Here is a 13,034-nt window from a genome sequence, read left to right as displayed (position 1 = left end):
TCTTCCTCCACTCCTTCCTTCACTCCCTCTCTCCTTCCCTCCCTCCCTCCTCCCTCTCACTCCCTCCTTCCTTCCCTCCCTTCCTTCTCCTTTCTCCCTCCCTCCCTTCCTTCACTCTTTCCTTCTTCTCCCTCTCTTCCCTTCCTCCCTCCCTCCTTTCTACATCTTACCTCCTCTGAAAGGCTTTCCTTATCACGTCATCCCTCAGATCCAGACACCACCCCCCCACCCCCACCCCCCGGGGCATCTGCACTCACCTGAACTCTCTGTGCGGCTTTTCCAGTGTTAGTACCTTGGTTTTGTCATGTACCTTTTCTACCTGTGCTCCTCAGGGAGCCTGGCAGGGTGGAAATGAGTTACCTCTTCTCACCCTCTGGCCTCCTGCTGCCTACTCTGCTGCCACCGATACTTGAGAGCTCAGTTTAACAAACCAGGGTTTCCAAGAGGTCTGACATTGATTCCAGGGACTCTGAACTCTCAGAAAGAAACCTAAAGACAGCTAGATCTACCCTAGGTGTAACAGACTCTCCTTAACTTCATGGGGGACACAGGTTGAACCAGGGAGTGTGTACAAGGGGGTGATGGAGTGAGGGCTGAGGCCTGCTTTGGGGCTGGGGAGGAAGTCTTGGTGACATGATTCTGTGGGGGCTGAGGGTGTCATGGCCTGGGGATGAGTGCATGGTAGAGTACAGCAGCAAACAGGTTTGACAGAGGACCTTGAGGTAAGGTACAAGGATGATAATCACCCACTGGGAAATGGATCTCTTTCAACCCTCCCCCAACAGGGCGTGGGGGGGAGGCAGACACCCTTTTGCCCCATGCTAGTTATGGCTCTGGGGATTGGTGTTGCTTTGGGGCTAATGCCTATTTGATGGCTGGTATTTCAGCCTTCCCACCTCTTGCCACCCAGTGACATGGGAACTTACCCGCAGGCTAGTGACACAAGCATGGAAACGTTCTGGTTTGTCTCTAGCTCATCCCAGTCCAGCTGCCAAACAACTGGTTGGTCTGATGATGAATGGGAGTCCATACGTCACCGACTCGCAGACCCCCACTGGATTCTAGAGCCCTGGGACAAGATGAAGCAGGGGACAGAAGGAACATTCTGTTGCTTCGAGGTGGGCCCAAATCCCAGTGGTCACCATGAGGGCTCAGACCCCACTCCAGATTGAGAACCATCTTCTCAGACACTCCTTGCACAGGCCCTGCTGAGGCTGCTGACGCCATGGCCCTGCTTAGCAGCCGTTATATGAGCAACAATATTTTCAAATATAAACACTTATAAGTGCAGAACAATGTGCTGGGTGTTGGAGGAGTTACCAAGTTTAAATAAGAGTGCTCATTGATATCAAGAGGCTATGGCCTACCAGTGCACTTTGTTATGCACTAGGGATATGAGAAAAACAAACAAAACAAAACAGAGTCTTTGGCATCAAAAACTTCATTCTATCTGGGGAGACAACACATATGCACTAAGTATGTACGAGTAAATATGGGATCACTTTGGGCAGCTTGGAGGGGGGATCAGGAAGACTATGCACAAATGGGCTTGAGCTGAGGATTGGAGAAAGCCAGGGATTCTAAGAGATGAAGGGGAGAAGGGAGGATGTTCCAGGTTCCTGCAAAGACTTGGAGCTGGACAATGCAATGCTAGGTGTGGGGGATGCCAAGAAGGTTGGTTTGGCTGGAATGAAGGTTGAGTAGAGTAGAGTAATGTACATGATCCAGAGGGAAAGGCAGGTACTGAGTATGTGGAAGTAGACATGATTCCTGAGCAGCTGAGAAAGAGGGAGAGAAGGGAGTCTGAGGGAGATGAGGGAAAGGCAAGGCACAAACTTGTGAATGGTGGACAGACCACCTCCCTAGAAGCTCCCTAGAGCTTCAGGCCCCACCCTGGCATGTCTCGCGATTCCCAGCATATGCAGCCCCAGACACTGCTGGTAATATTGCTTTTGCCTTGGTTGAGCTCAATTTCATTTGACTTCTGAGTTGAAGATTAGATAACCTTCAGCTCAACCATGACGATGATAATGTTACCAGGGAAGTTTGCTCTTAACAATCTCTGGGCTTGCAAATAGGATTTGAGGGACATGGTGAGGGTGGCACAGTAGATAGATGGCTAGACCTGGAGCCAGGAAGATCTGAGTTAAAGTCTGGCCTCTGACTTATTAGCTATAAGAAAGTCTAGGCAAGTCACTTCACCTTTCTCAGCCTCATCTATAAAATGGGCATAAAATAGCCCCTTCCTCCTGGGATAAAATGTGAGGGTAAGAGGAGATATTTGTAAAGTGCTTGCAAACCTTAAAGAGCTCTCTGTACACATGCTAGCTATTACTACGGCTGTTGATGTTATTGCTACACTAGCCTCTATGACTTCTTTGATTTTTATTTCACTGCTTGTTCTGCTAAATAAGATTGCTTGCTATCTGTGATTGTCCTTTGTATAACTAGCATTCATTATTAGAAGAAGGTAAGCTGGCAAGCTATGACCTCCCGGTCAAGGTGAGACTGCTTCCCAGAGTTACCGGGGTAAGGGACTGTTATTCTGGGTCTCTAAAAGAGTATTATACTTCTAGATCGTTAATATTTGAGGTGTTGTATATAGATATAATTCTAGCCCAGTATCTTCCTTGGGGACGGGACAGTGAAGGAGTAAGCATGAAGCCATGGCTGTCCTGAATGCTGCATACCCTCCGCTGACAGGTAACTGGTTCTCCTCCTCCTTTCCAAAATGCTGAAAATTGAAGTCTCCCTTGGAGAAGTAGAATAAGACTTTCCAGATCCCTAAGCATAGCTCTCTAAATATATCCATGGCCTACATAGGCCAAGCATTCTATAGTAAGATGTCCATCCATTTTTCTCTGTTACATCACAAAAGGTTCTACCCCGGGCATCCAATCAGGCAGGACTCCTGAGCTCTTTCACAGTATAGTATCTGTTGGCTGAGAATTCCAAGGTTACTGGAGGAAAGCAAGTGGCAACAGGGGGTTGGAGAGATCCCCAAATGAACCCACCCTGTGGTGCACAGTGCCTCACAAATAACTACGATTCAAGGGAAAATGTGGTAAAAGGTGTTTTCGACAAAATGCTCTGAGGAATCTGAGGAGAGAGATCACTTCCATCTCAGGGTAGTCACAGATAGATTCATGGAGGAAGCAGCACCTGAGTTGGGCCTAGAAGAAGGTGAAGCTGGGGAGGAAAGAGCTCCCTGCAGGGCCTGGGAGGAGTTTGAGCAAATGAGAGGGGCTGGGAGAGGCCTACATGGAACAGAAGAAGGTCATTCAATTGGACTGGAACGTAAGACTACACTAAGAAGGGTAAAATGAGACAAGGCTGGCAAGGTGGGTTTGAGCCAGATTATGGAGAGGCCTGAATGACAGTCAGAAATCGATGCTTTGTTTAATGGGCAATGGGAATCTGTAGAATAACAGTAACATGGAAAAGATGAGCTGATGGTAAAAGCTGACACCTATTTAGGGCTTTAGGATTTGCAAAGCACTTTGGGTACAACATCTCCCTGGAGACTTGTGAGCAGAGGAGAGCTAAGTGATCACTGTGGTTAGAAAGATTACGGAGGCAGCGTGTGTACCAGTGATAGTTGTGTCCTAGGACTACACACATGGAAAGAGATACTTCCACAGGGAGAGCATGCAGACATCACAGCCCTCCCCCTCCTCCCTACCCCTCCCCCGCTCCCAAATCTGAAAGGCGGGTCAATGATCAGTGATTATTCCTCAGAGTAAATTAAAGGAAAGAAATGCAAGCAAAGTGATGGGGGACACTTCCCGGTGTCGCCATCACTGCTAGTGGCACCATCCAGTGCCCAGGGTTGGAATCATTCTCAACTCTTTCCCCTCCTTGTGCCCAGGTCATACAGTTTCTTTCTTGCAACAACTTATGGGGTCAGAGGATCATGGATTTAGCTTTGGAGGAGACCTATGAGATCATGTAGTCAAATACCATGGTTGCATAGACTGGGGAGGAGAAGTGACCTGTCTAAGGTCACACAGGCAGTAAGTAGCAGAGCTGAGGCTCTCCTACTTATTCCTTCTCCATTATTCCCCTTTAACCCTAGTCTAGTCCAGGTCCTGATCTCCTGCCTGAACTAATAGTTTGAGACGGCCAACGTTTCTGCTTTTCTGGTGGAAATTCTTCCTGCTGCTAAATGAGAGCAACAAGTCATTACTTATAAAGGTCACAGCCATGAATATAAATGAAATGGCTTCTGCTCCCCCTTTCACTTCTCACCTAGCAGCTACATGAAATATCTTCTCTTGAAAACCGCTAGGCCAGTGCCATTAAGGGACTGACTCCTGAGGAGACTGGAGGGAAACAAAAGCAACTTGAAGCAGGGTGGAAAGTTCCTTCATTCATCAGCATTTAGAATCGGGAACTGGAAGAGCCTTTATAGATCAACTTGTACAATCCCCTTATACAGGGGAAAAACTGAGGCTCTGACTTGCTGAAGGCCATAGAAAGTGAGGATTCAAAGCCAGGGGCTCTGATTCCAAATCCAGCACTTCTTCCACTCACTTGAAGCAAGCTGCCTTGGGGTGCTGTGTGCCTACACCCCTTCCTCTTGGCCCCCCCCCCCAGTCCCCCAGCCCCCAGTTCCCATCCAGCCTTCAGTGCTCGTCAATCTCCAGCCTCCTCACCACTTGCCAGGAGCCTGGACTCTTCATTTGATGCAGGGTACTGCTTTCCACACCACACCCTGGACTTGGCTCAGAGTATCCTGACCTGGCTCCTTCATACCCCAGGTGCACAAGCTTCATGGACTGAGTGCTCTGTTCCTAACCCTCAGGCTGGCGGTGTGCCTATATTGCCCTGAGGTCTGCAGCCTTTTTGAAGCAGAGATTCATGAGTCTGCACTGATGGGGGTTGGGGGTCTAGGGACACTCTGGTACCTTACTTGATCACTCGGAGTCTGTAACATGATGCTGCTGATTGGGGGGGCCATCTGGTAGAAGGAGCTGAAGTCTCCTCTGGGGCTCTCTGCTGTGCCAGGGAGGAGGGCTGGGTTAAGAAGCCGCTCTTGAAGATCACATTTCAGACACACTGCAATAAAACAGGCATCAGAAGGAAGGCTTGTGGGTCATAGCCTCCCTCAGGGCATGCAATTAGGAGACATTAACTGCCACCCATTCCTCTTTCACAGTTCAAAGAACACACAAGCCAAGGGTTGGGCAGCAGGTTGGTGAGGGAGAGAAGGAACATTGCTGCCTAAAGGCAGGACTCATTTGGGAGGAGTAGAGGTGTATATGACCCTTGCAGCTAGGGTGTCCTCACTCCCTCTGGCTTTAACAGCATGATCACTTTGATGGGTAATGAACTGGCACAGTGGAACCCTGTATTTGCTTGGCACTTATGCGAGTGATCTGGCTTTTTAATCTGTCTGTGGGGAACACATCTTCTGTGTGAGAGGAAGCCAACACCATAACCTGCAGTGGGGCCCTTTGCCAATTACAGTCAGAACTTTGCTCGTGCAGCCGCCTGTGGCTGAGTTCCTGTAAGGCAGCAGAAATGGGAAGGCCTGGAAAGCAGAAGCCGGGGAGTCAGCTGATGGCTACCATCTCACTGTGGGCTCTTGCTGGGACAAAGAAGGGAAAACAAGGTCTGGAAATGCTTTATTTTTAAACTGTTCCTGGCCAGAAGAGTTGTCTGTCCATGACATACCCAGGGATGAAAAGTTCTTAGGACTGGCCAAGAGGAAGGATCCAAAAGAAGGATGGATTGCTGCATTCTCCTGAGGGCTGGCCATTCGTGCTCTACCATGTTCTCATCTTTTTTTCCATTTAAAAATTAAAAAAAAATTATTTGTAATTTTTTGTTTCAAACACACCACACAACTTTCTGCTGATCTCAGTGTCTTCCTAATTGTATGCCCCACAATCAGGAAAGCAAAACATTAAAAAAAGTGATCAGACTGATTGTACATGCAATTTTACATTAATAATTTTGTCTGTTAAAAGAGTGGGTACATGCTGTTTAAGTACGCACACTGTCTCATATTTTTAATCTGAATTCTGTTGCTAATAAAAGTGATCTTTATTTACATAGTCATAGTAATTGTGTCTATTTTTCTTTGATTCTGCTTTGATCATGCTGCATTGCTTTATATGATTCTTACTATGTTTCTTTGAATTTGTCATTTTTTGTCATTCCTTATGATGAAATAACATTTTCATAGTTATATACCACAATATGTTCAGTCATTTTTCAATCACTAGATATCCTGTTTGTTTCCAAGTTTTTGGCTGCCTTTGTAAATAGCTCTACTAGACATATCTTTTGGCAGGTAGGTTTTTTCCTTGTTGTCCAAATCTCCTTGGAGGTAGAAACCCAATATTGACATCACTGCACAAAGGTTATAAACCGTTTTCTAACTTTTCTTGCATAATTCTAAATGGTTTTCCAGAATGGTTGGGTAAATTTACCGCTCTACAAGCAGTAAATGAGTATGGCGGGTGGAGGAGGGGGGTAGCCCAGAAGGAGGATACCACACACTCTACCAACCCTGATTTTTTTATCTTTTACAGTCTTTGCTGATTTGACTAAAAGGCTACATTAGCTGCTTTAATTTTTACTCTCTGATTATTTGGGAATCTGAGCACTGTTTTATATGATTGTTGATGGTATAGCCTTAGTTTCTTTCTTTTTTTTTAATAGCTGTAGTTTCGAAACTACTTCGCTTCTTTACCCTGGGAATTTACCCGACTGATAGCTACACAGAAAAAAACAGGAACTGAAGGGCTGGAGTTGAATTTGCTGGAGCATCTGCCACGGGGTCTTTTGAAAACAAAGTCACCTCTTCTAATCACTCCTGGCGAGTGGGAGAAACATAGTTAATATGTTTGCTATATGGTATTGGGCAAGGGTAGACATCATTGCACTACAGATATTTTATTTGAGAAAATAATTGGTGGGCACTGGATGTGGTGTACACTGAATCCCTTTGCAAAAAATGGAATTGATTATATTTTAACATACGGGAAACAGGACTTGTCATGAAGTAAAAGCCATCCTTAAATGGGCTGTCTGAGTATAGCCAGAATGTCAACGTATTAGAGCAAAGATTCTAATTAGTAAAGAGCTAGAAGAAGAATGAGAAAAAGATAAGGCACATAACTGAAACAAAATTAATCTGGAACTATTTACATAAAGAAGTGATAATGAAAAGTGTGTAATAGAGAGAAGAAATGACATTGACATGTATTATATTTTTCTATCAAACTTTAACCAATGCAAATCAATTGTCATAACAAGAAGACCCTGTCAGCAAACAATTGACTTACTGTCAGCTTGAGAGAGATGGAAGGCAAAGTAATACCTGTTTAAGATGTGTGTGCATATACATACACATATATATGTATATATATTCACTTGTAAAATCTTGTGAAGGACGATGGTTAATTATGAACAATTCAGTTCAGTTCAGTCATTTCCAGCTGTGTTTGGTTCTTTGTGATCCCATTTCAGGTTTTCTTGGCAAAGATACTGGAGTGGTTTGCCATTTCCTTCTCTAGCTTATTTTACAGATGTGGAAACTGAGGCAAACAGGGCTAAGTGACTTGTCCAGGATCACACAGCTAGAAAGTGTCTGAGGCCTGATTTGAACTTAGGGGATGAGTCTTCCTGACCCCAGGCCCACTATTCTGTACACTGTGCCATTTAGCTGACAAGACTGTTATATAATTTTTCCAGCAGTTTTTGAATATTACTCTTTGGAGTAGTTTTAGGTTTATTAAAAACTAGGCTGCATGAGGCATTTCTTTCTAAGTCTTGCTTATTTTATCTATTCCACTGTTCAGTTTTTATATTTAATACCATAATCTTAATAATTACTACTTTAACGTAAGATCACATTAAAGGCCAAACCCCTTCATTCCTATTTTTGTTTTCCTTGATATTTTTGACCATTTACACTTCCATAGGCTAGCAAAGATATTTAATACACATTTTATTGTTAATTTAACTTATATTTCTCCTACCTCATTTTCCTAGTTTTTGTTAGTAATATATGGAAATGTTAATGATCTTTTGTGTATTTATTTTGCATCCTGCTACTCTACTAAAGCTATTGATTTTCTCTTTTTGGTTTATTCTCTAGGATTTTCTAAACCAACCATGTTATATTAAGTCTTTTCTTTACTCTATCAGATCCTCTTATTATTACTCCCCACCACTGTACTGTTTTTAAGCAGCAGGGAAAGTAGGGCCCTACTTCCTGATTCCAGGCCCAGCCCTCTATCCACCATGCTACCTAAATGTCTCAGCAAGGAAAGGAAGAGAAAGGAAAAGAAAGTTTATAAAAACTAACTAGCATATCTAAAAAGTCTGTTATAGTCAGTGCTACACATATGTGGAGGCATCTTCTCCTATCTTGTTTTGAGGCCAAGCTTAGTTAAGATAATTTCAGAATATTCAGTTTAGATTTTGTTTTTGTTCTTTCCATTGTGGTCATTGCAAGTGTTGTTTTTCAGGTTCCCTTTGTATCAGTTCATCTAAGTCTTCTTATGCTTCTCTATATTAATATTGTTCATTGTTTCTTATAGCAGTGATATTTAATTAGATTCATTCCCTAATCAATGAGAATCAACTTGTTTTTTCTTTTCTGACATGAACTGTGGTCTGCATCTTTGAGCCATAGCTGCCTCAAGTAGTTTATTTTTTTTTTATTTCTTAATTCAATTTTATTTTAGTTTCAATTCTGGATTCTGTCTCTCCTCCCTCCCCCTCCTACACCTACTGAGAAGGCAAGAAAACCAAAATCCCTTATAAACATGTATTGTCATGCAAAACATATTTCCTTATTAGCCATATTCAAAAAACAAATAAAGAAAAAGAAAGAGAAAAAATAATGCTTTAATCTGCATTCTGACTCCATTACTTCTCCATCTGGAGGTGAACAGTATATTTCATGATGAGTTCTTTGGAATTTTAGTTGGTCACTGTGTCTTTCAAAGTTGATTATCTTTACAATATAGCTGCTATTATATAAATTATTTTCTGAGTTCTGCTCACTTCACTTTGTATCAGTTCATACAAGTCTTCCCAGGCTTTCTGAAACTGTAGCCTTTGTCAGTTCTTACAGTATAAACTATATTCCATCATGATCACATACCACAACTTGTTCAGCCATTCCCCAATTGATGGGCATCCCTTCAGTTTTCAATTCTTTGCCACCACAAAAAGAGCTGCTGTAGTTATTTTTGTACATTTGGGTCATTTTCTTGTTTCTTTGTTCTCTTTGGGGCATAGACCCAGTAGCAGTATTGCTAGGTCAAAGGGTATACATACTTTAATTACTTTTTTGGATATAGTTTCAAATTGTTTTCTAGAACAGTTGGATTAATCCACAGCTCTACTAATAATGCAGTAAAGTCCTGATTTCCCAATCCACTCCGGAATTTTTTATTTTCATTTTTTATCACCTTAGCCAATCTGATGGGTATGAGACGAAACCCCAGAGCTGTTTTAATTTGCATTTTCCCAGTTATTATTACCATCTGGAGTATTTTAAAAAAAAAAAAACATGGCCATTAATAGCTTGGATTTCTTCGCCTGAAAACTGCTTATTCATAGCCTTTGACCATTTATCATTTGGGGAATGGCTCTTTTTCTTCTAAATTTGACTCAGTTTCCTCTATATCTTAGAAATACTCTTAGAGCCTTTCCCCCAAGATAGCGCCAAAGGCAAAGAAGGAAGCCGTTGTCCCCGCCAAGGCCAAGAAGGCAGTGTTGAAGGGTGTCCACAGCCACAAAAAGAAGACCCAAGACACTAAGACTTCGAAGGCAGCCCAAATACCCTCGGAAAAGTGCCCCTCAGAGAAACAAGCTGGATCACTATGCCATCATTAAGTTCCCCTTGACCACTGAGTCTGCTGATACCTGAGTAGCCAGCTATTGCTAGAAATACCCTGCCCCCAGCCCCTAACTACAAACCTCAGTTTGCATAATAAAGAGTGGACTCAGACCTTTTGGAGTCTAGTCCCTGGGCTCCGTGACTCCTCCAAGGAATGTCAATCCCACTTAACGATAACCAGTCAGAATCTGTGATCTGTCAGAACCTTTGTTCCTGTACCCCCACACCACCCTGTGACCTGGCATGTAAATCTCTTATATAACCCACACCTTCACCTCAAAATGGGGCCATTGATTTGGGTAGCACTCCAATGGCCGCCAGCTAATAAATTCTCCATTTAAAACTTATACTCTGTGGAGTGTCTCACTCGCTTCTGGTACCACACTAAGAAGGAGATTGAAGACAACAACACCCTAGACATCCAAGCCAACTAGCATCAGACGAAGCAGGTGGTAAACAAGCTATATGACATCTACATGGCTAAGGTCAACATGCTGATCTGGCCTGATGGAGAGAAGAAGGCCTACGTCCGACTTGCTCTAGACTACGATGCTTTAGATGTTGCCAACAAAATTGGAATCATCTAAACTGTGTCCAGCTATCCCACTCCACCTACAATAAAAAGTTTTCCAGTATAAAAAAAAGAAATAATCTTAGAAATACCTTAGAAATCTTTATCAGAGAAACTTGTTACAAAGATTTTTTTTTGGCCAGTTTTCTTCTAATTTTAGCTGCATTGGTCTTGTTTTTGCAAAATGTTTTTAGTTTTATGTGATAAAAATTATATGTTTTCCCTCTTGTGTACATCTATCTGTCTTACGTGGTCGTGAACTCTCCCTGTATCTATAGATCTTGCAGGTAATTTCTTCCATGTTCTACTAATTTATTTATGATGTCACCCTTTGTATCCAAATCATGTAAAATGGGTTATCTACTTGTAACATTCTAATTTTATGATTAAACCCCATTTCACTCCCTTCCCTTCTTGCCCACACCAAAGCTAGATCCTGGGATTGTCCTTTTACTGATGTAATCTTAAAATTTTTTTCCATTTATTTTTTTCCGTAGGTATACCATATAAACATGTCATTTAAGAATCACTTTCACTTCCCCACTTACTACCTCTTTGTTTGATTAACCTTTATTTGTGGTACTTAATTTCAAAAAAAATTATTAATTTCTCCCAGCACCTTCCATTTAGTCTTACTGATGTTCAAATTCTGTTCCCTTTTTAAGAGATTCTTTCCTTAAATTCTTAGCCTTTGTTTTTTCGGTGACCTTTATGCCAGTTTTGACTTAAAAGTTATAAAAATATTTAATGGTTCCTTAAGAATGTTAACACTTAATCCTTCTTTGCATTCAATTCCAGATCACTTCAGTTAAATTTCATCCATTTCACCAATTTTTATGTCAAAGGTTGTTCCCAGTTCTGGATATCTCATCAGGAAATGACTGAAGTTTATGATATTATAAAAGAATCACTTTTCCCATGTTGGAATAGCCTTAGTTTTCCAGGATTGTTAATTTTGTAGATTAATTTCCCTTGTTTTTCAGCACCTTACACTCTGGCTTCTTTCATTTGTCTTCGCACCATTTGAATAGGTGCTTGCTGATCTGTAGCTCGCTTCCTCTTGGCTGCTTTCAAGACTGTGATTTTCTCCTTGATTGCTAAGCTCTGAAATCTGGTAGCTATATTTCTCTTAAACTCTCTTATGTTGGCAGCCTATGGATTCTAATAGATTTGTTCTCTAAATTCTGTTTTCAATACATCTGGGCAGTTTCCTGATATAACCTTTGGCTGTGAGCTTCTATGTATTTTTCTGAGAGACCCATAATTCTCAGATGTACCTCTGTTGCTCTGGTCTGTAGAGACTGGTAGTCTCCTTTCATATTTCTCTCATCAAAGGAAATTAAGATTTCATTTTGGCCAGAAGATGGAATGAATATTTGTGGAAAAGGTATATAACATAGAAAAGACTGCTCATAGCAGAACAGTACATGGTGAAAAAAGGTGAGTAGAGGGATAGGCAGGGAGAATGAGTTCAGATATAGGAGGAGGTAGAAGGGGAAATGGGTTTTGTAACTATGGCTATTCTATCCTTTCCAGTGCGCTGACCATGGACTATCATAGAGAAGACCTCCTGAAAAAAGCTAAAACAAAAAACCAGAGTCAGGGAATCCTTTTTTCTCTTTGTGGTCTGTTACCATTTTTCCATCTGGCCTTAGAAGTAGTCCTACCCCCACAACTGGAAATTAAAAGGATGCCCATCAATTGGGGAAGGGCTAAACAAGCTGTGGTATATGATTGTGATAAATATTATTGTGCTATAAGAAATGACAAGCAGGATGATTTCAGAAAAACCTGGAAAGACTGACATGAATTGATGCCGAGTGAAGTGAGCAGAACCAAGAAAACATTGTTCAGAGTAACAGCAATATTGAACGACGAAGAACTGTGACTGACTTAGTTATTCTCAGCAATACAATGATTCAAGACAATCCCAAAGGACTAATGATGAAGAACTATCCACCTCCAGATAAGTAACTGATACTGTCTGAATAGAGATTGAAGCATGCTATTTTTCACTTTCTTTTTATTTGAGTCTTCTTGTACAAAATAACTCATATGGAAACGTTTTTATATAACTGCACATGTATAACCTATGTCTGATTGCTTACCATCTCGGGGAGGGGGGGAGGGATAGAATTTGGAACTCAAAATTTAAAAAAAAATCAAATGTTAAAAAACTGTTTTAACATGTAATTGGGGAAAAATAAAATATTATATGTTAAAATTAAAGGAAAAAAGTAGGCCTACCCTTCTTTGTTCTTCACCTTTTTCTGAACACAGCTCAGTGTTTTTGTGTTGTCATCACTTCTTTCTTTTTTTTTTTTTTTGCAGCCTTGCTTCTTTCTTTGACAGTGTTCTTGTAGGTTCATCCCACTTCTTTTATTTATCCTTCTGATTTTTGTGCATGTACTTCTAAATGTGCCAATCAAAGAACTTTCTGTGAATCCCCCGTTTTATCTTTAGACAACTCCTCCTTTCCCCCTAATCTGTGATTGTGAATGGAATAGGACTAAACCTGCAATTCATGGGTTCAGGGCACTTCCGAGGAGTGAACTCCTTTCGCCAGGCTTGAGAGGCATCTTCTGTAGACACTGAGAG

At 41.8% G+C, this 13,034-nt stretch overlaps 1 protein-coding gene across 1 annotated transcript in view; it reads right to left on the bottom strand.

The window, feature by feature from the left end:
* LOC118853958 (meiosis 1 associated protein) overlaps positions 1 to 13,034 on the bottom strand; it is a 104,205-nt gene that overhangs the window by 12,597 nt on the left and 78,574 nt on the right. The window contains 6 exon segments of the mRNA XM_036764215.1: positions 927 to 958; positions 961 to 994; positions 996 to 1,052; positions 1,054 to 1,069; positions 4,913 to 4,953; positions 4,955 to 5,058. Coding sequence (XP_036620110.1) covers positions 927 to 958; positions 961 to 994; positions 996 to 1,052; positions 1,054 to 1,069; positions 4,913 to 4,953; positions 4,955 to 5,058 — 284 coding nt within the window.

This window comes from Trichosurus vulpecula, chromosome 6 (genome assembly GCF_011100635.1).
Source record: "Trichosurus vulpecula isolate mTriVul1 chromosome 6, mTriVul1.pri, whole genome shotgun sequence".
Taxonomy (NCBI): Eukaryota; Metazoa; Chordata; class Mammalia; order Diprotodontia; family Phalangeridae; genus Trichosurus; species Trichosurus vulpecula.
This window is presented reverse-complemented; position numbering and strand designations above follow the sequence as displayed.